Below are 22,785 nucleotides of genomic sequence, written 5' to 3'. Positions count from 1 at the left end.
TAGACAGTATGCCACACTGCCTCTTTATGTATGCACATGTGAGTTTGTGAGCACGCGTGTACACACACTCACACACACACACCTGTATATCATACTAGGCTGGCCCAAGTGACAAGAGGTATAGCATATGACAGAACACTATAGTTATACATAATGCTGTATAAGCAGCAAGAATTACCACTCAGTTACTTAGCGCTGGTGAGCTCATGATTTCCTCTCCAGGTTGTGAGAATAGCTAAAGCGATAAGTCATTTGTTTATTTAGTTTATTGGAAAGCTTGTCCCATGAGTACTAGTAACACTGCCTGTTGAGGAGGATGTCAGATAGATAATCAAACACATAACAATATCAGGGTTAGCAGCTGTTAAGATGTATACTCACTTCTCCCATTGTCTGCAAGAATCCTTGTTCGATGCCCAGGCTATGCCAGCTCACATCTGCTACCATGTGTGACATAATGCCAAAGAGGAAAGCCACCAATTTCTCAGTATCCTACCCAATAACAAAATAAATGCATATGGTAGCAAAGATTAAATATAACCATCCAAAACATCTAATTAACTGTACATAGCATTGTGCTGGGTTCTGGGAAACACAAAGATAAATAATAAATGGTATTCATATATTTAAGGTTTGAAAAGTACTATACATATATATATTATATATATATATACATATATGTTATCACATTCAATTTAAAATAAGACAGGGACTTTATCATCAAGGGATTTAAAATCTAGTAAGGAGTTTTAAATCATTAACTCGACTTCATTTATATTTCCAGGACTTGATCCAAAGGCCCATGGCAGGCACTGTCTCGTTCCTAAACTATCAAAAACCATTTGGGAGTGTTTTTAAAAAAATTACTTACTACTTCAGAATTGGTACTGGAATAAATATCATTGGGATAAAATTACTGACTGGCATATCCTATAAATTTATTACTATTTGAAGATCATTCTTACCTTCTCCCAAGGGAGAGGATGATTTTGTCGAATGTAATGGATACTTGCATTGAGAAATGGAGTCCAGTGAGTATCTTCAGATACATCATGGAATGTTCCTGCCAACATAAAATGGATTAGCTCTTCAAGAGTTTGACTTCTCAGTTGAGAGTCTCAAGTGATAACAGTCTTGTCAACTAAATCTCCTTTCTTCCATTTGGTACTGTTCCCCCACCTACCCCTCAATCACCTTAGGCGTCTTCTTTCAGAACACCAAGGAAGATGGCAGAACCCAGTTAGCCAAATGTTTGGAATAATTTAAAGGTCTAGTCCTGCCTCTCTGAAGTCAGGACCTTGCTAGGGGTGGGGAACCTGAGGCCACAAGTCATATCTGCTACCATGTGTGACATAACACCAAAGAGGAAAGTCACCAATTTCCTTTTATTAAGGGGATTTGTTCTGTGAAGTTTGGATACAATCAAAGGGCCACACTTGAGGACCTAGAGGGCCACATGTAGCCTCAAGGCCGCAGGTTCCCCAGCCCTGATTGACCCTGACTAAATAAACCCTTGCCAGGCTCTGTAACTTTAAAATGCTATGAAATAAGCTTAAAATATTCTACAACAACTTACAAATATGTTGCAGATTTTAACATTTTTTTTTTGGTGAGGCAATTGGGGTTAAGTGACTTGCCCAGAGTCACACAGCTAGTGAGTGTTATGTGTCTGAGGCCAAATTTGAACTCAGGTCCTCCTGACTCCAGGGCTGGAGGACTGTGCCACCTAGCTGCCCCCATCTTAACATTTTAATGTTTTAGTTTTTATAGGAAATAATTTATCCTCCTCTTGGGTAATGAGTAATGACTGTGCCAACTAACCTCCACATTAAGGACTTCATATTTTTTTAGGTTTATTTAAAAATTTTATTGATGCCTCTTGCTTTTTCATCATATTTATTTCCAAATAAATATATTCCTTCCCCACCCAATAGACCATTCTTAACTCCAAATACTTTAAAGTAATCTAAATTTATTTGAACTTTTTCAATGGTAAAATTGACTAAACAAATATATTAAGGTATTTTGGATTTTCTTCCTCCTAAGAGGTAGGAAAGATGAGACATCAATATCTATTCTGAATGGCCTACAATCCAAGTCTTTTGACATGTCCTGGGCTCTTTTCACTGCTTCTAAAGGCAACAAAATATTAAAGACCATTAAGAAAGATTTCCATCCTATGATTACATCTTTTTGTAAAGTCTTAGTGCTTAAAGGGATACATTTCAGTTACCTGGTTAATTCACTGAATTGGAATATCCCACTGATTCCTCAACAGCCCTTCAAAAATGAGGAAACCAAGCTAGACCATGGCTTTTTTTTTTTTTTTACTGGTGTAGAGAATTCTGAATGAGGAGTCTCCTTTTTCCCTTTACTAATGCAGATCACTACCTCTTATTCAACTTATATAGTCTTAGAAAGCTGGCTGGGGCACTGAGATAAGGACTTGCCCACAAACTCAGGGTCAATATACATCAGAAGCAGGATTAGAACCCAGATCTTTCTTTCCCTGAAACCAGCTCTCTATCTACTATACCACATCTCTTTTCTGTGAAGATTTCTAGTCCTATTTTGTTATATAAAAATGAAAGGGGAATGATATACATTTGATTGTAACCTCAACTGGGTCTACCAACAAGGTTCCTTAGTGAGGCAATGTGGCAGAAAATAGAGAACCAAATTGCAAGTCTGAAAATCCTGGGTTCAAATTCTGCCTCAGGCACCTACTAGCTATGTGATCATGGGAAGTCATTTAACCTCTTACAGACCCAATTTCCTCATTTGTAAAATGGAGATAATACTACCTACCTCAGTAGGGTTGCTGCAAGGAAAATGCTTTATAAACCTTAAAGGACTATAAAAATGAGTTATTACATATGTTTACATATATATGTATATGTATAGACATACATACATACATATAAAACATCCCAAAATACTTTGTATATCTTTTTACCCCCTTATAACAAGTTGGAAAAAAGAGACATCTATATTTATTTTGAACGACCCAGAATCCAGGTCTTTTGACAAACACTGGGCTCTTTTCATTGCTTCTAAGGGCAACAAAATACTAGAGACAATTAAGAAGGATTTCCATCACATGATTACATTTTTTTATGAAGTTTTAGTGCTTAAAGAGATACACTTCAGTTACCTTGCTAATTTATTAAATTGGAATAGTTCATTGATTCCCCAACAGTCCTTCAAAGACGAGGAGTGACTCTATTTCCAAAGTCAGGCCATCGCTTCTCGACTAGATAAACATGACATTTCACTAGGTTCCCTTTCACTCACCTCCTTTACAGATGTTAGGATAAAAAGCATCAGGAAACACACTCCCAGCCTGATAAGCATCCTGGTGTTCTAATAACAGCTAGAGAAGCAGGGAAATGTCAGAATCAGAGAACAAAAGTCAAATGCCAGCCAGATACATGTGCAGTCAACTGCCAACTGTCTGAGAGTAATCAAGGACAGGGACAGTATAAATAAATTAAATTTATAGAAAATTCAAAAACCTCATTGGAGACAATGACCTTTTTATCCTAATGGGTGTTATCAGTTACTAAAAAGTGGTAAACTTCACTGATTCTTTTCTCTGTTTCATTTTCTCTGTCTGCCCTATAGGAAAGGCACTCATGAATAATATAGTGTCTAAAAGGCAGAAATCAGTAAGGAGAATAAGAAGCAGAAAAAAGTCATATGTGTTATAATTGATAAACAAGACTGCCAACCCTTAAAAAGAGAGAATTGATTGTAATGTAATAATGGGTAAAAACAATCTGTACCTTTGTGAGGCAAAAAACCTCTGCTCTAGAAAAATAAAAGGTAAAATTTAGGTCTGTTCATTTTATTTCTTGAACACGTAAGGTGAAATTAAAGTATAAATGCTATTGGGGATATAGTAGGTTTCAACTGCCAGATCATCCCATTTTCTAGGTTGACCTCTAACAAGTCACTACTGTTCTGATGGCATATAAGTATTTCAAATAATCAATTGCGAATATTTCTGAACCATCTTGGTCATAAATAAAGCTCTGAGTTCAAAACACCATCAGAATCCATCTACTCCAACCTATACCTGAATAAGAATTCTTTCTAAGAAGTCCCTGACAGGTGGTCATCCAGTTTGCAGATAGCTCTAATTGTTAGTAACTAATTTTAGTTACTTTTGTTAGTAACTAACAATTGTTAGTAACTTTTCCTTACACTATGGAGAAACTTGCTTTCTGAAGTTCGCAGCCATTGCTCCCAGTTCTGACCTGGCCCCTTCAACTAATCATATGGCATGGTGTCAAGGCTCTTGACTCTCCTACTTAAGTTACTCTCCTCTGGTATTCTCCAGTTTATTAATGTCCTTCTTAAAATGCCCAGAACTGACCATGATATTCTAAACAGGTTCTGGCCAATGCAGAGTATATTGGGAGTAAGATTGCCCTTATTCTATATGCTATGTCCCTGTTCAAGTAGCAAAGTTCTTTTGACGGCCATATTGCTCTATTGACTCATATTGATTTTGCAGTCCACTAACAGCCCCAGATCTTTTCAGACCAACTGCTTTTTAGTATGCCACTTTTGTCTTTATTTAAGATAATGATAAAAAAAAAATTTAACCAAGGACAAATCCTTGAGGCATTCCATTAGAGACCTGTCATTGGATTAATAATGACTCATCAATGACTTCTCTTTGCATATGGTTACTCAACCATTTCTGAATCCCTCTAATGTAATAATGCAATAAGCTCTCCAGCTTATTCATAAGGATAGTATGAAAATCTAAATGTTTTTGCTAAAAATCTATCTAAGTTATATATATAGAATTCTCCTGAGTCTACTAGTCTTGTTATCCTGTCAAAAAAGGAAATAAATTAATCTGGCAAGACCCATTTTTGAAGAAGTCATCCTTATGATGACTTTCTTTTATGATTGCTTTCTTTTCTAAGTATTCACCAGCTATCCCTTGAATAATACATTTTGGAATTTTGCCAGAAATTAAAATCAAATTTATTGGACTATAGTTTACAGATTCCATTCTCTTTCCTTTAAAAAAAAAAAAATTTGGGACAATTTTCAGTTCAATAATACCCTTCTTCAATTCTCTAACACCTTTCCCATTATTCATAATCTTCCAACGGTAACCCACAAATAACTCAACACCCATTACCTCTTTCAGCATCGAATGATATGGTTTTATCTGGTGACTTGAATTGATCAAGAATATAGTCAGAAGACAAAATCTTCTGACAAAAGGGACTCATATTCATATCTCTGAGTAAATACATCTTTACCCTAATAATGATGAAATTTTTCTCAAACTTATTTGTGAACAAATAATGGAGCAAGTTTCCCTTAAGTTAAAAAATTACCCACATTTTGACCAATTCAAGCATTAAAGTTTCCCTTTCCATACCCTTATGGAAAATGCCCAAGTTCTTTGAAGATGCTACTTCAGATGTTGCCTTACCTTACATTTCATTTTGGTTTTGTTAAAATACTACATCGTTTGAGTTATTTGTTAATATAGAGTGTACATTGGATATGTTACATTGAGGATAAATCATTCCCTGGGACATTAAACCAGAAATATTCACATTTGTTATAACTATACACTGTATAGTTAATGAGAAATAAAACCAAAGAAAAAGAGTTATACCTCTTTGTAGTTAATAGTGCCATCTTGTTGGCTGAAAAATTCCAGAGCTCTGTGTGCTAAAACAAATTTTTAAAAATCAGATAAGTTGGTCAATTACAGACAGTAGTTTGAGAAATGTAAAAAATTTTTGTATAAATAAACCCAATTCAGCTAAAATTAGCAGAAAGGCAGGATCCCAAGGTGGGGAGAAAACCTTTACACCAAATTTCTCTGATAAATGTCTCATTTCTAAGATATACAGGGAACTTAGTCAAATTTATAAGAATAATGACCATTCCTCCAATTGATAAATGATCCAAGTATATGAATAAGTAGTTTTCAATGGAAGAAATTCAAACTATCATAGTCATATGAAAAAATGTTCTTAATCAGTAACAGAGAAATGCAAATTAAAACAACTGAGGTACTACTTCCTACACAGAGATTAGTGAAGTTGACTCAGAAAATGAAAATGACAAAAGGCTAGAGGAGCTATAGGAAAACAAGCACATCAATACACTGTTCGTGGAGTTACGATCTCATCTAGCCGTTCTGAAAAACAATTTGGAACTATGTCGAAAAAGCTATTAAACTGTGCATAGTCTTTGACCCAACTATGTCTATACACCTAAAGAGATCAAAGAAACAGGAAAAGGACCCATATGCACAAAAATATTTTAGCAGATCTTTTTTTGTGGCAGCAAAGGACTGGGAACTGAGGGAGTGCCCATCAAGTGAGGAATGGCTGAACAAGTTATAGCATATGAACATGAAAGAATACTAATGTTATAGGAAATGATGAATGGGATGGTTTCAGAGAAACCTACAAAGACTTGTATGAACCAATGCAAAGTGAAGTAAGAAGAACCAGGAGAACAATTTATATATGAACAATATTGTAAAGACAACCTACTTTGAAAAGCCTTGGAACTCTGATCATCAAAATGGCAAAACATAATTCACAATGAAACATAAGGCATATCTAGAGAGAGGTGATAGAATAAGAGTACAGACTATGGCATTATATAAGTTTTTGGACATGGCTAACGTATGAAGTTGTTTTATTTGACTATATAAGGAAACCGAAACCTAGGCATAAAGGCCACACAACTAGAAAGTAGCAGGGCCAGGATTCAAATCCAGATATTTGTCCTCCAGATCCTATTCTCTGTATCGTTATACTATGTTTTCCTCCACAGTACTGTATAAAATTCAGTATATCCTTCAAAGTTAAAATCCTATCTCCTTTATGCGACCTTTCACTTCATTTAAAATATATACCACACAATCCAACACACAATTCTGTCTTGTGGATGCCTTGTCTTCCAAGAAGACCATAAGCTCTTTGATAGCCTGAGGGGGCCCCCAGCTATGAGTTCACCCAAGTGCCTGAGTGAACCCTGTTCATCATCCAGGTACTCATCAACCGCCCAGTGGTGCTGATGAAGAAAGAAATCCAGGACACTCTGTACCACAACTCGATAGCAGGTCACGCACATTGTTGCATGACTGAGGCCGCCGCTGGACTCTAAAAGGAAATGTAAAATTCTCTTCACTTGCTTCCAAAGAATGTGCAAACTGCCCTAGTAGAAGCTCTGGAGAAGCACACCTGTCTCCTGGCAGACTCTCCTGATACACAGAAATTCTACATGGACACCATGAATGCCTTTAATGGGCTTCTCCAGAACTCGACCTCAGTGAATCCCAAACCAGAAGAATTTCACTACTTGCTAGGGCAACCCAGGTTTAGGTGGGAGGCAGAGGGAAACAAGTTTATATGGGATACCATCCACTGAACCCATGAGAGTAGGGGACTGTATCTGACCTTTTAAATTATCATGCACTGTATCATCTGTTCTTGGAACATATTAAATGCTTAATAAACATTTTTTATTAAAAAAAAGTGATCAGAAATTAACACCATGTGGTCCTGATGTGGTCCTTCCTATGACCAAAGCAGAATTATAAATGTAAACTCAGGCCTGTAGACTTCCAGGCCAGTATTATTTTCTACATACTATCAAGTCTCCCTTATAGAGATAAGATATAAAAACTGGTAAGAAAAGTGGCCTGGGAGTCAGAAGATAAGGACCTGCATCCTGGCTATGTTGCTAACTAACCATAGACCCTGAATCATCCAGCTAACTTCTTTGGGCCCAAGTTTCTTCATCTAAAAATTGATGGGATTGAAGTAGAGTTTCTCTTAGCTCCAAATGTCTATGCTTCTATCTTTTAGGGTTCAGCTTCTAGGTCCATTTCATACTAACTTGCTTTTATGCTATATTTACATTGTTGTTGCATTTAAGCTCTTTGTATCGTTAGGAATTCGCATGACTATAAAACATTATTATCTTCAAATGAGGAAAGTGAGGAAAGGCCACAGAGTTGGAAAGCAGCAAAGCCAAGATTCAAGTCCGTATCTTCCGCCACCAAATCCTATCCTCTCTATCACTATGCTATACTTCTGTCCATTTCTTCTACCTTTCACTTGTGAAAACCATGACAGTAAATTAAAAATTAACTTGGAAATTCCTTGTCTGGTAAATATAACATCTAATGTTTACTTAACCATCTGGTTCACTTTTACCACAAATAAGAAAGCCCAGGGGCAGCTAGGTGGCACAGTGGATAGAGTACTGGCCCTGGAGCCAGCAGGACCTGAGTTCAAATCCAGCCTCAGACATATAACACTCACTAGCTGTGTGACTCTGGGCAAGTCACTTAACTCCAACTTCCTCACAAAAAAAAAAAATGCAACAAGACTGAGATGAATAGACCCACTATTCAGTTAGGCATGCACTTGTCTACAAGAACCAGTAACTAGTAAGTATGAAGGAGAGTTATAAAGGGTAACTTGTTTACACTCAAGTAGAACTTTTGGTCTTCTCTTAGACACTAATGACTGGGCATCATTCTAAATGGCTTTACCAATACAGCAGTTCTTTTGTGGTAGCAAAAACCTAGAAACTAAGGGGATATCCATCAATCAAAGAATGAAAGAATAAATAAATCATAGTATATAAATATAACAGAATATTATTATGCTGTAAGAAACAATAAAGGGAATGGTTTCAGAGAAACCTGGGAAGACTTGTATGAACTGATACATAATGAATTAAGTTGGACAATATGGATAACATGCTATAACAACATTGAAAAGAAAAATTACATTGAAAAAACATAAGAATTCTGATCAACACAACGATCCACCATAATTCCAGAGGCATGATGCAGAAGACTACCCATCTCCCAACAGAGGGTTAATAGACTAAATAAGGAGAATGAGACATACATTTGTGGACATGGCCAAAATGAGAATTTGTTTTGCTTGACTATGGATATTTGTTTTAAAAGTTTACTTTTTCCTTTCCCCGGTATGTGGTTGGAGATAGTGGGGAGAGCTATGAGAGAGAAAAAAAATGCTTGTTACTTTTTAAAATTTTAGCTAAAAGAGAAAAACTAATGACTCAATATCACAGATTCTGTCCTGAATTTGCTAGGTTTATTGACTTTCCATTAACATTTTAAAGCCCAGGTACTTACCTATTTCTATGTGGGTTGAGATACCACAGGATGTACTTCTTTGAGACAAATGAAACAGGATGATCAGCACAAGGGACCAGCTCCTGAAAGCAGACATGTATGTGAGCACTGTCTCCGTTCCTACTCCTGAGGGCTTAGTGTAGCTGCAGCACTGATTTTGAAACCCAAGCACAGATCCCACTCACTGACTTCCTCCAGCAGGTCAGTGACACAGAAGCTAAGCTGCATTTCGAAATAAAATCGTTTTCCAGTCATGCTACAAATAGGCCAGCTTCCTCACGACAGCAAATAAACTCCACTCAACAAAAAAAAAATAAAAACAAACCTGGAAATTTTGGGGGAGGAAGTGGGGGACATTTCCATTTTTTGGTCTGTTTGTTCCTTCACTTCCATTTTGACATGAATTCCTCATTGAGACAAACGCAAGGCTGCCCCTATTTTCTACTTGGTTATAATAAATAACTATGCTCTCTCCTCTACCTTTGTGTTTAATTGTAAGTTATATATTTGTTTGTTTGTTGTTGGTGTTTGCTATGTGGCCCAGATCTACAAGCCCTGATCCTCTCTTCCTCTCAATCTAATTCAATGAACATTTTTAAATATATAAGGCATATACAAAAATATGAACATATTTTAAATATGTAAGGCAGAAAGACACACGGTATAATATAGAGTAGATTAGCCTTGGAGTTGGGAAAACCTGACACATGGGGGCTGCATGACCCTGGTAAGTCAGTCAATCAATTATTCAATGATCAATTGTTAAGCACCTACTAGGCACTGTTCTAGATGCTAGAAATACAAGAAAGGCAACAAAAATAAATAAAACTGCTCTCAGGGAGCTCACAGTCTGATAGGGAGACAATATGCAAACAATTATGTACAAACAAGATACAGGGAAGGCAGTACCATCAAGGGGGCATTTAGAAAGGTGTCTTGTGGAAATTGGGATTTTAACTGGAACTTGAAGGAAGCCAAGGAAGGCAGGAGGTAGTGATGAGGATGAAGACAATTCCAGGAAGGGAGGAAACAGTCTATACCCAGTCTAGAGACAGAATGTTTCTTTCAAGGAATAGTAAGGGGACCAGTGTTACTGGACTGTAGAGTACATGGGGAGGAGTAAGGTGTAAGAAGGCTGTAAAGCTAGAAGGTTATGAAGTTATGAAGGGGCTTTGGATGCCAAATAGAGAATTTTATATTTGATTCTAGAGGCCAAATGGAGCCACTGGAGTTTACTGAACTGGAAAGGGAGGGGAGGGTGACATGGTCAGACTCAAACTTTAGAAGACCATTTTGACCGCTAAGTATAAGATAGATTGGACTGGGGAGACACTTGAAATAGGGAAACCAACCAGAAGACTCTTACAATACCCCAACTCCTACCACCTAGTTCCTTATTTGCATCTCCCTCAACCCCTCCCACCCCAACCAAACACCATCTAGTGCTTCTACTATGCCCTATGGAATACCTGTTCCATAGGCAACACATTTCTCTTCATCCTAAATCTTTTCCTTTCCCACTCCTTCTATTTACTAGGATTTGTGAAATCTGGCTCCCCTCAGATGACACAGCATCCCTGGCCACCCTTTCCAGTACTAGCTGCACTTTCACTCATTCTTCTCAGGTCATTGGTTGAGGCAGGGAAGTTGGAATACTCCTTATTCCCCGATGCCACTTTCAGGTTCTCCCTCTACCTCCATCACTTAGTAACCCCTCTTCCTTTGAGGTTCATGCCATTCATAACTACCATCCAATTAAAATCCTGGTAGCTGTTGTCTATAGATCTCCATAACATTCCCATTCTTTCCTCAGTGAATTCAATGCATGACTCACAATTTTTCTCCCCCCTCAACTCCTGCCCTCACTCTAGGGGCCTTCAACACATAGATTGACTCTCCCTCAAACACCCTAACAACTCAGTTCCTCAACCTATTCACTTTCCATGAGTTACCTGCCTTAGTCACAAACAAAGATGGTCACACCCTTGACCTTTCATCACCCACAAATGTAACCCCTCCTCATTCAAAAATTCTGAAATCCCCTTATCCAATCATAAACTATTGACTTTTCACCTTTCTCTCCTCCTTCCCTTACAAAACCCTACTCTTTATCCACACTGTGACCTCCTTCTTTAACTCTGCAATTCTTTCCCAGACCATCTCCTGCACTAGCCATTCTCTCCTCTCTTCCCCATCTTGACCCTTCCATGAGCCAATTCAACTCTACACCATCCCCCTTTCTTGAAATCTTACCCCCCTTATTATATGACCTATTATGTCCAACCAAGTCTCAGCCTTGGATCACTCTCATCATTTGCTGCCTTCATTCCTACATATGTGCTGCTAAATGAAAGTGGAGAAAATCATACAACCATTCTCAATGGGTCCACTACAGATTTACATGACATAATGTCATCTGGGCTCTCAGAGCTGTTAGGCAATCCTTCTATCCTTGTCTTATTAACTCATTATCCCATTCTCCACAGCAGCTCTTCCAAATATTTTCATCCCTCATCAAACCACTTATAGCATCCCCTCCCCCATCTTCTCAGCTAAGAATCTTGCCTCATATTTTACAGAAAACATGAAAGCCATTTGCTATGAACTCCCTCTTCTCCCCTCTTCCTTCTCTCCTATCCCTCAGGTACCCTCTGCCACTCTCTCCTCTTTCTCCTCTCTCATATGATGTAGCCTAACTCCTTAACACCTGCTCAAGTGATCCCATTCCATCCTGTATCCTCCAACATATTGCCCCCACTGTCATACATGTTCTATCACTTATTTTCAATCTCTCCCTACTAGCTCACTCTCTACTGCCTACAAAAATGATCTTGTCTCCCTCAGGCTGAAAAAAATCTTCACTTGATCCTTCTACTCATGCTAATTATGGTCCTATATCTGTTCTATCCTTTGTTGCTAAACTTGAAAAGGCTGTCTACATCTATGAAAAAAAATGTGAATAAAATGATGTAACAGTACCAGATTTCAAACCATATGACAAAGTGCTAATTATGAAAACAATCTGGTACTGGTTAAGAAATAGAATGGTGGATCAGTGGAACAGATTAGGTGCACAATACACAGTAGTAAATGACCACAGTAATTTAATGTTTGATAAACCCAAGGATCTAAGCTCTTGGCTCTAAATATTTTCTCTAGCTGTCTCCTATTCCTGGAATGTTCTCCTCTCCTCAGCTACTGATTTTCCTGGCTTCCTTTAAGTACTAGCTAAAATCCCATCTTACAGTAAGCCTTTCTTAACAATCTTCTTGGGGCAGCTAGGTGGCACAGTGTATAGAGCTGCAGCCTTGGAGTCAGGAGGTCCTGAGTTCAAAACTGGTCTCAGACACATAACACTTACTAGCTGTGTGACCCTGGGCAAGTCACTTAACCCCACTGCCTAATCTAAAAAAACAAAACAAAACCAATCTTCTTAGTTCTAGTGCCTTCTGCTAATTATCTCCTATTTACTCTGTATGTAACTAGTTTGTATATATTTGTTTGCATGTTGTCTCCCGCATTAGATTGTAAGCTCCTTGAGTATAGCGTCTTTGCCTCTTTTTGTATCCCCAGCACTTAGCATAGTGTCTGGCACACAGTAGGCTCTTAATAAGTATTATTGATTGAATAGTACAGAAGTGAGGTGATAAGGGTCTGCACTAGGGTGTTAGCAGTATCAGAGGGGAGAAGGGGGCATATACAAAAGATGTTAAGAAGGTAGAAATGAGAGCACACAGTAACAGGCTGCACATGGAGGGAAGCCTGACAGAGTAAGAAGTCAAGGATGGGGGCAAGTAGGTGGCACTGTGGATAGAGCTCCAGCCTTGGAGTCAGGAGACCCTGAGTTCAAATCCGACCTCAGACACTTTACACTTACTAGCCGTGTGACCCTAGGCAAGTCACTTAACCCTGACTGCCTCACCAAAAAAAAAAAGTCAAGGATGACACTTAGGTGAGAGCCTGGATGACTGGGAGATTGGTGTTGTCCTTGACAATAATTGGAAAATGAGAAAGAGGGGAAGGCTTAAGAGGAAAGATAATGAGTTCTGTTTGGGGCACAGTGAGTTTGAGATGTCTATGTAGTTTGAGATGTCTAATAGATAGTTGGAGATGTAAGTCTGGAGGTTAGAAGTTAGGACTGGATAAGTAGATCTGTTAATCATCATCATAGGATGATAATTGAATTCACAGAAGCAGATGAGATCATCAAAGAAACTAGTACAGAGGAGAAAGAGAAGAGAGGCCAAGACAGAGCCTTAGGGGATACCCACAGTTAGCAGGAGACTGAGAAGACGCTGCCAGACAGGGAAGAAGAGAACAAGAAGAAAGCATTGTCACAAAACCTTAGAGACGAGGAGGAATGGACGATCCAAGGTCACCAAGAGTCAAGAAGGATGAGGATTAAGAAAAGACCATTAAATCTGGCGATGAGGAGATCACTGTCGATGACAATGGCATAAAGCAAAAAGAATCATGACTTTTTTAAGGATAATCTCTGCTGGCAAAGTGATTATACTCTAGTAAGGGTTAAGAGACTTACATAGGTAACTATGATACAAGCTAGAATGTGAGTAAGTACATAAGGGAGGTCAGAGAAATGTAAGAAACTTAAGGAAGGGAAAGTCATCTCTAGTTGGGTGGGGGTCAGGAACAAAGTTTCATAGGATCTCTTATTTTAATTGACAGCCACTTTCCAAACTATCCTCAGTCCCCCAACCATAGTACTTTCCCATTAAAAAGTTACAAAGGATTAAACCCTCCAAAGTGATTGAGAATGATGGTACATATTACTTTGTATTTTTCTAGTTTATATGGGTTAACTGAAAGAAATGATATGTGCTTTAATTTTAATAACAGGAAGCCAATATTGAAGTCTTTGTGGTGATCACCAATCACTGCTTAAGCAGGTTCTCAGAATAAATAATTGTCAAGGCCAACTAGCACTTTCTATGGGACTACTTTTGGATACACAGGGTCTTTCTGTTTCTTGTTGTTCCTTTACATTCTATATGGACTCTATGATGGAGGATTATATGACAGCAAAATTCTGCCTTGTAACCAAATTTAAAAGCAGATGATTGAGTTTAGGGAATGCCAAGCTTGGGTGTGGCTATAGCTAGTATCTACTTAACTACTTAGCAAACTGAAACAAATATATAGTCCCTGATATACATATCTTCCTTATATTAAAATGCAATCTCCTCCTTCCTTCCAGGAATATTATATCTAGCCTTGTCCTTTACTTTGCTTCCCTCCTCACTATCATCATCTTGGTATTTCCTTCTTTCCTCCCTTCACTTCCTCCTCATCTCATTGCTTGCCTGGAACTCAACCTTACCTCATACTTGCTTTGTACTTCATCGTAAGGCTGGACCAAGGTGAAGGAAGGACTGAAAAGAAAAAGATGTTTAAACACCAGCAATCCATGTCTCTGTCTCCACTCTACTCCAGCTGCTGTCCTATCTCAGGCTGGGTAACCTCCCAAGAATGAGTCAAGATCTCCTTATACAGTACCGCAAGACAAACACATATGTACAAATCTTCTAACCTGTTCCTCACCACAGGGCCTCATTTCCTGATCCAGCTACTAAGAGAAAAAAAAAAATGGGTCAGCTAATCTTTGAATCTACTTTTCATATGACATGTGGCCAAATCTTATTTCAGTCTTTAGTGCATTCAGAAACCTAGCTTTATCACCTGTGTGTGACTCTTTCCTCATAATTTTACATTCTTTTTTTTTTTTTTTGGTTAGGCAATGGGGTTAAGTGACTTGCCCAGGGTCACACAGCTAGTAAGTGTCATGTATCTGAAGTTGGATTTGAACTCAGGTCCTCCTGAATCTGGGGCCAGTACTCTATCCACTGCACCACCTAGCTGCCCCTATAACTCTACATTCTAATACATTAATGAACCTATAATCTCATCAATGTAGGTATTCCCTCCAAATCTTTATAGATTTTTCAAAAAAAAATAACAAATTCTTTCCTCCATCAAGTATAGTGGAACCACTGCATTTGAATTCAATATCATAGTTCAAATAATACTTCTCTGATTAATCCAAGTCCCCCCAGCTCCTTTGATGTAAGATGTAAGACTCCTTTGGTCAATACCCTATTACACTCAATTATCTTGAAAATCAATTCCTCAGTGCCCTCAAAATTGTGTTGCTTCTAGAATACACTCCCTCTGTGTGAATTTGTAACCTTCTTCAGTACCATTTCTATTACCTCAAGAAGTACAACTTGAATTATGATACGGAGTCCAAATGCAGTGGTTCCACTTACACTTGATGGAGGAAAGAGTTTGTTATTAAAAAGAAAAAAACTTTATAGATCTTTTTTCAATTTTCATCTATTTGTTGTGCCCTTTCCAGTTTCTTTCTACACTTCCTTAGGATGATTTACTTTGCCTAGCTGGATCTCTCATCAAGCTTTCTTTATACATTTTCCCCACTCTTCTGTTTCTCCCTCTGATAATATTGCAACACTACTCATAAATCTTCTGCCATCCTTCTCCATAAAATTATATATATTCTATAGGGCTTGGCAAGGGGGAAAGTCAAGGAGAGAAGAAGAGAGAGAGGAGAGAAGTGAACTTTCTTCTCTTAACTTCAAAGTGGCCCTATGCTGGCTCTTAGGATTCTAGATTTAGAGTGAGCGAGTGGCTGAAAACTTCCAGGGACAAGAAGGTAGAGAAGATGCTGTAGCATTGCTTCTATACTGTTGTTCAAGAAAGAAAGGAAGCCAATGAGAAAGTAGAAAGTGAGGCATTGGAAAGGAGAGTTGATAGGCCTTTAATCCTTAGGGAAAAAAGACCAACTAAGGGGTCATTAGGACAGAGAAATGTCCTATTCTCACCTCTAATTCTCAATTAGACCTATCTTGCCTCCTAAGTGCCCCTACCCCCTTTCTGGCCCCAGCTCTTTGAAGTTACAACCAAAGATGACAATATTTATGGTTAAGAGCTAGTAGAGGCCCTGATGGGGTAATGAGCAACGTTCATGGCACCTCAAATTGGAATACTGAGCATATTTTCCCATAGAAACATTGCATCGGCTGTTGGTTAGGGGTTATGGTGACTATTTGTTGTTTAGTTGTTTCAGTAGTGTCTGACTTTCTGTGACCCTATTTGGAGTTTTCTTGGCAGAGATACTGGAGTGGTTTGCCATGTCTTCCTCTAGCTCATTTTACAAATGAGGAAACTGAGGCAAATAGGGTTAAATGCCTTGGGTCACACATATAGTATCTGAGACCAGATTTGAACTCAGAAAGATGAGTCTTCCTGATTCCAGGCCTGGCACTCTTTCCACTTCTCCATCTAGCTACCCTTCTGGTACTATTAATATTGTACTATGCTTCAGGTATATCACCAGTTAAATAGGCTTTGGCAGGATGGCCTTGGGAGGAGAAAGAAGTAGTTATTTAAATATTATTTAATGTGAGAGGATCCCCAAAGGCCTTGCTAGGTATTAGATTCTGATTAATCATACTACTACCTGATTCTATTACCTATAACTCCATTCTTGAAATTTGTATAGTATAGAAGACAGGGATAAGAAGGAAAAGAGTACCCTTGTCAAGCATTAGGTTGTAGTGGCTGGGGCAGAAGTTAGAGAAAATTCTTCACATGGCTACCAAACTGAGGAAAAAGAGAAAGGTAAACTATTTAGGAGTTGAATAAATGGCTCTGAGACCTTGTGTTTCTGTGTTTATTTAAGTCAGTTCTTGTTTAGCCCACCAATTGGCCTGGGATCAGCCTTAGGCACAAGAGGCACTTAGCATCAGCCAGAGCTCCCTGTAAGCTTGATCTCCAGGTCCATGCTGAGTTATTATAGTATACAACACCTTGATCATCTCCAAGAGGAACTTGGAAAGTTCTGGTCAGAATTGAAATTCAGGCCTACATTGGACAACTTCAGGACTAACTTAGCCTTCTTACAGGTTAAGTCAAGCATTTAAATGCCCTTCAGGCTCCCAATCCCAGGGTTTCCTCTTCGGCCCCGCCAGTTTCGACTGTAAAAGATTAGGTCAAGGGTAAAACACTAAAATCAGGACTTCCCCTAGAAGCAGGACCTATATGGAATCAAATGTGGGAAGTTGTAATCTTACTGATGCTCCCCCAGTCTAGGTCTTTGGGTCCCTGATAACCAAGTGAGGGCATAGCTCTTAGGTAAGGATTTCACTGTTCTAAGGGTTGCTATAGAGAAATGTGAGGGCATGCCTAACAGGAAAAACAATATAGCTTTGGATTCATTTGACCCCTCTTCCCCATTTCCCAATACCACCATAATACAGTACAGACTTACTCTAAGACTTTCCAGAAGTGGTGCACTTAATATCTGAACAGAGCAAAAAAAAAAAAAAAATCACCCCACGACAACCTTGTCCACAATTACTTCCCTCCAACATACTTCTTGATCTGACAATGCAAGCCTTCAAAAGGCCAGTTAAAAGGACCAAACAATATTGCCACCACAATGCTTTTCTTCATCCCCTGGCACATATGGGATTTAGGAGAGGCAGCTGCAAAAACAATAGTCAAGAACCAACTAAAGACAACAGCAACAACAAACTTGTAACAGATTGGCACAGAGATAAAATGACACAATGTGGAGAGACTACAGACAACAATAACAACAAACTTGTAAGGGATTGGCACAGAGATAAAATAACATACTCTGGAAATGCCAAACTAACCAGATCTTGCCATACCAAAGCCATACCAAAGTACACCTCACTATTTAGTAGAAATGTGATGAAAGAGAGAAGCAAGTAGATTCAATGACCTATCCAATAGACTAGGAACTTTAAACAAAGAAAAAAAAATCTTTCTCTAAAACATTTGTGTGTGTGCAAATAGAGGTATGCATTGTTTTGAAAATGTCTGATATGTAAAAATCTGAACTCTAAACATAAATGAATTAGGAGATGATTATCCCCTAGAAATGTTCCCTAAGTCATTTAAGAAATTGTTTTGCCAAAAACTGATTATCAGAGTGTAAATGAGCTATTCCTATAAAACAAATTTAGGTGAGATTTTTGTTTAAATGGCAATGGGTAATATGAGTGTATTTTGGTGGTCTACACTTTAAACAGATTTTGAAATAAATCATGAAATTATAGTTTACCTCATGGAAACTGCAGGGCATTGTGAGTTAAGCTAGAGTGATACAGTAGGGGGAAAAGGGATTAAGAAATCAGAGGACTTGGATTCAGATTGCAACTCTTTTATTTACTGCCTATATGATCTTGTGCCTCTCTGGATTTCAGTTTTCTCACCTGTAAAAACTGGTTTAGACTACATGATACGGTTCCTCTCATTTCTAAATCTTATGATCACAACTGGATGAGATAGCAAAGTAGATTTACTCCCTCTGCAGGCAATGAAAGAAAAATGCAAACTCACTAGTACAAAGATCCAATTCTCAACTTGATATTCATCAGATTTGAAAGGAGATGCAATTTACTTGTAATTAGCTATAAGCCACCCTCTTTTCACTGTTCCTCAGTTCATCCAAGAAAAGATAGAAACCTAAGATAAATCCAATTCACATGCCGCATATTAAACACATATTTATTGTTGCTTCTGCTAAATGTTAGAAACTAATGTCCTAAGCTTATGGTTTCAAATTAAATCTGAAATTTGATGCCACAAGAATAAAAAAAAAATTCCCATCCCAATTGCCTGCAAGTGAGAAACTACTGTTAGAAAAGCCAGAGGCTTAAAATTTTGGAAATCCAAAAAGAGACTTAATAATTTTGATAAATACAATGTTGTAGGAAAGAGAAAATATTTTCAAGTTATTAATCTCGAATCTAATGGTTGTCATTTTGTTTAATCTGAACCCACAGATTCAGAATGTATTGCTTTATTCTTCTTATTACTATTACTAATATTATCCAAATCAGGAGTTTGAAGAAGGGTTCTTGTTTAAATTACAATGCTTCCAAGGGCAAAGAATAATGAAACAGGCACACCCAAACTAATGAGGGTGAGTTCATTTTGACAAATTGCTTAATTCACAAGCTATCAACTCAATTGCATTCTCATTATTGTCAGGACTGTACAACCTGTATTTCCAAATTTAATGCTTCAGTTATTCCCATTTAAAACCTTTTTGTTCTTTGAGTCTTCTTATCCTACTAAGTCAGTCTGTCACCAAAATCACTGACCTCTTTCCTGGATCGCAAGCACCTTAAGAACAAGGATGGTTTCATTTTTGTCTTTGTATGCCCAGAGCCCAGCACAGTGCTTTGGACAAGCTAATGGTTTGTAGCATTTAATCGAATCTTTATGGCTTGTGTTAACAATAGAATTCCCAGTGTGATGCCCCACCATCTGGTCCTTAGTGCCTTTAGCACTAAGTGCTGCACAGAGTGGATATTGGACAAATGTGAGCTGACTGACATTGACCTTATACCACCTACAAGCACATTTCAAGGACATGTCCCCAAATATCCATCAAAAGGTGGTACCATCCCTGAAATCCCAGGAGACCCTGCCTAGTTCTGGCCAGCTCTTTGCACAGGTGTGTGATTAACATAATGTTCCTGTAAGAAGCAGCCAAGGCCTGGGGCTCTGATGATTGACAGTGCATGTCAATTTAATATAATTTGTTAAGGACTGAATAGGTCTATGTGAAGTGGATTGTGCCAGGAGTCATGGATATAAAGATGATACAAGTTTATTATTTATTAAATGCCTATTATGAGTATGGCACAGTGAAGATAGAAGACAGATGCAAAGTACCCATTGCCTTCAAGGAACTGTTATTCTATCAGGGGAAATGTGCACACATTTAAGATAATATAAAATGGATACCAAGTAAATACAAGGTAATGGGAGAGAGTGGATCAGAGGCAGGGGAATCTGGACAGGCCCCATCTAGGAAGTGGCTGCCTTCAAGGAGCTTACAGGCTAGAGAGAAGATAAGACAAATAGACAAAAAGCTACTAGAAGTCTGATGCTATAAGTGTTTATAGAAGAAAGATAAGACAATGGGGGTCGCTTCTGGGGGAGGAGAAGTGAGGATCGGAGAAAGCTACATAGAAGAAGTGACAAGAGCTGGGGAAAAGTTTGTTTAATAAGCTGAGGTTTAAATGGTGTCCTGCTAGACAAGGAAGAAAGCCTACACCAATGCACAAAAGGGGAGAAAGCTAGGCAACATCAGGAAATAACCAGTGATCCAGTTCTGTGAGACCAGAGATTACAGAAATAGGATTAGTGAGAAATAAGTTTGGAAAGGTAAATGGAATCAGATTTCACGAGCCATGAATGCTAAAATAAGGTATTTGTATTCAATCCTGTAAATAAAGTAACAAAGGCATGTGACAGTGATAAGAATGAAAAGCAGAATCCTGGGGTTTTTTAAACGACCAAAAAACACTCTATATCATCACTACTGCCACCAGAAAGACCAACTAGCCCCCCTAAAAAAAGCAGAAATTTTCTCCCTTGCAGAAATCTCATTATTCCCTCTCTGAGAGGTTTCCTGGTTAAATACTCCTTGATAAGCGATAAAGATGGGAATAACTTTATCATAGAAAGATAGGCAAAGGGATCAGTGACCAAATCTCCTCCGAAGTGGGGATAAGTTCTCTTATTTGCAGAGAGATGATGAGATGGAGAAAAGGATGCTAAGGCTATACGTGGGGGCAAGAAGTAATGGGCTTTGCCAGAGACCAGGTTCCCTCCGCAGTGCTTACAGGTTTAACCCCTGGCTGAGGACTAATGCAAATCCTGGACCGGGCACCGGAATGCCTAAGGCATGAGGGGCTCTCGACGAATGTCAGAGGAAAGGACACCGAATCTTAGCCCTGGAAGGGGCCTCAGCAGCGACCTAGTCCAACCCCAGACTCCACCATGACATATCCGAGGAAAGCGAACCTCTTCTCAGGTTGGCGGGTACAATTCCGGCCTAGAGTTTAACTCATCGCCTTCCAAGCTCGTTTTTCCGCACCAGTAACGCAAAAGCGCGCTCGGCTTTGCAGAGCGCGCAAGGTGAACGGCACATGGAGCCAGGTGCAGAGTCGGGGAGGGAGGGAAGGACGGAGGGGGGAAGGGGGCGTGGGGAGAGTGCGTACTGGGGTCGCGCTGCGTGGCCCCGAGCGCTCGCTGCTCCGCCCGCCTCCGCTCGCGCGTCCTTGCTCTGCCACTTCTTTGCACCTTTCCAGTCCAGGTCTCCCCCAAACCCGGGGCTCTCACTCGCCTGTTTGCTGCTTCTGCCGCCGCCGCCGCCGCCACTGCTGCCGCCTGGACCATGACCAGCTGCTTGCAGCTGCAGAACTGCCGGGCCCTGCGCTTGGCCTGGCCGCCTCCGGGCGCCAATCCCCGCCCCCGCTGCCCTCTCTCTCTCCCGCCTTTGCCTGAGGCGGGGCCCGGTCCCCACCCGCTCCGAGGCTACAGCGGGGGTCCGGCCGTGCTCCCAGGGGCCCTGCTGCGCACCGAATCCTTTGTGGGGGGCCGCTGGCTGCCCGCCTCCGCAGGCACCTTCCCAGTGCAGGATCCGGCTAGCGGTGCCCAGCTAGGGCGAGTGGCCGACTGCGGGGCGGCCGAGGCCCGGGGGGCCGTGAGAGCCGCCCACCAGGCTTTCTGCAGCTGGAGGGGGGTCTCCGCCAAGGTGAGAGCGCCCTGGGGAGGAGGAGAAAGTGGGTCCTGACAGAGTAAGCGACTCTTCTCCCCCAGAAAAGGGGACTTGGCCAAGGTCAATCCTACCCCCCATCAGTGAGGCTTGGCACTAGAAACTGGGGCATCCAGGGCTAGAGGCAAAAGAGGGAAAGATAATCAGTGATTGGGCGCAGGTGACCTCCGAACTGAGCGTAATCTCCCTCTCCTCCCAGAAGAATAGAGAGAGAATCAGTCTCCCGGGAAGCTCTAGCACTCTTGAAGGAAGAGGATTCTTTCTTAAAGATGTTCGTTTACGTGACTTTTGCGGCTGCTGTCATTATTACCACATTCTGGTATCGATTTATTAATTTTGCCCGGAGTGTGTATCTTGTCCCTTTGTTGTGGTGAAAGAGCAAATGATTGGGTTCGAGCCCAGGTTTGCTGCTATACCAAATGTGTGATTGTGGGCAAGTCGTGTTTCTAAGAAGCTGAGTTTCTGTTAAGGAAAAACGGAGATAAGAGAATCAAAGCCATCGGGAAACTGACCTAAGAGAATCTTTCCTTTGGCCTAGGAGTTTCTTTATAACAATATTTAATTGTCAATGAACTCTAAAACCTTGACTTGAGGTTAAGAGCTTCCTCCTTTTTTGATCATTGAACCAGACTAGACATGGGTTCAGAGGTCATCTGCATCCAGTCACTGATTACCTTTCCCTGTTTTGTCAATAACCCTAAATGCTGTAGTTCTAGTACCAACTCCCCCTTTTCTTTCTCCATTCTACATATATCGTTTTCATGAGATTTATTCACAAGGGAGAAAGAAAATAAAATCAGAATGTACATGTAGGGGCAAGGAATTCAGAAATTCAAGCAAAACAGTGCAGACTAAGTGGGACTTTTGCACACTAATATAGCCTTCATATTGAGGATTATATTCATTTCAAAAAGAGAATGACATTTTTCCCTTCACATTCACACTGATTTGGTATCGACCTAGCCTGTCTTTC

At 39.7% G+C, this 22,785-nt stretch overlaps 2 protein-coding genes across 4 annotated transcripts in view; one reads left to right on the top strand and one right to left on the bottom strand.

Annotated features, from left to right (window-relative positions):
* GPLD1 (glycosylphosphatidylinositol specific phospholipase D1) overlaps positions 1 to 21,459 on the bottom strand; it is a 63,172-nt gene extending 41,713 nt beyond the window's left edge. The window contains exons 1-6 of one of the 3 annotated variants that reach the window (XM_027873828.1): positions 21,381 to 21,459; positions 9,173 to 9,255; positions 5,651 to 5,706; positions 3,295 to 3,373; positions 966 to 1,063; positions 382 to 492 (exon numbers count right to left, since the gene is read on the bottom strand). In XM_027873828.1, the coding sequence (XP_027729629.1) occupies positions 382 to 492; positions 966 to 1,063; positions 3,295 to 3,373; positions 5,651 to 5,706; positions 9,173 to 9,255; positions 21,381 to 21,433 (480 nt within the window). In that variant the 5' untranslated portion in view covers positions 21,434 to 21,459. Of the gene's footprint in view, positions 1 to 381; positions 493 to 965; positions 1,064 to 3,294; positions 3,374 to 5,650; positions 5,707 to 9,172; positions 9,306 to 14,510; positions 14,558 to 21,380 lie in introns of those variants that run through there. The other 2 variants (XM_027873904.1, XM_027873959.1) reach the window with 2 other exon arrangements.
* ALDH5A1 (aldehyde dehydrogenase 5 family member A1) overlaps positions 21,308 to 22,785 on the top strand; it is a 40,620-nt gene continuing 39,142 nt past the window's right edge. Inside the window, exon 1 of the mRNA XM_027874041.1 lies at positions 21,308 to 21,791. Within this exon, the coding sequence (XP_027729842.1) occupies positions 21,432 to 21,791 (360 nt within the window). The 5' untranslated portion in view covers positions 21,308 to 21,431. The remainder of the gene's footprint in view (positions 21,792 to 22,785) is intronic.

This window comes from Vombatus ursinus, unplaced genomic scaffold, assembly GCF_900497805.2.
Source record: "Vombatus ursinus unplaced genomic scaffold, bare-nosed wombat genome assembly UNPS02000577.1, whole genome shotgun sequence".
Lineage (NCBI taxonomy): Eukaryota > Metazoa > Chordata > Mammalia > Diprotodontia > Vombatidae > Vombatus > Vombatus ursinus.
This window is presented reverse-complemented; position numbering and strand designations above follow the sequence as displayed.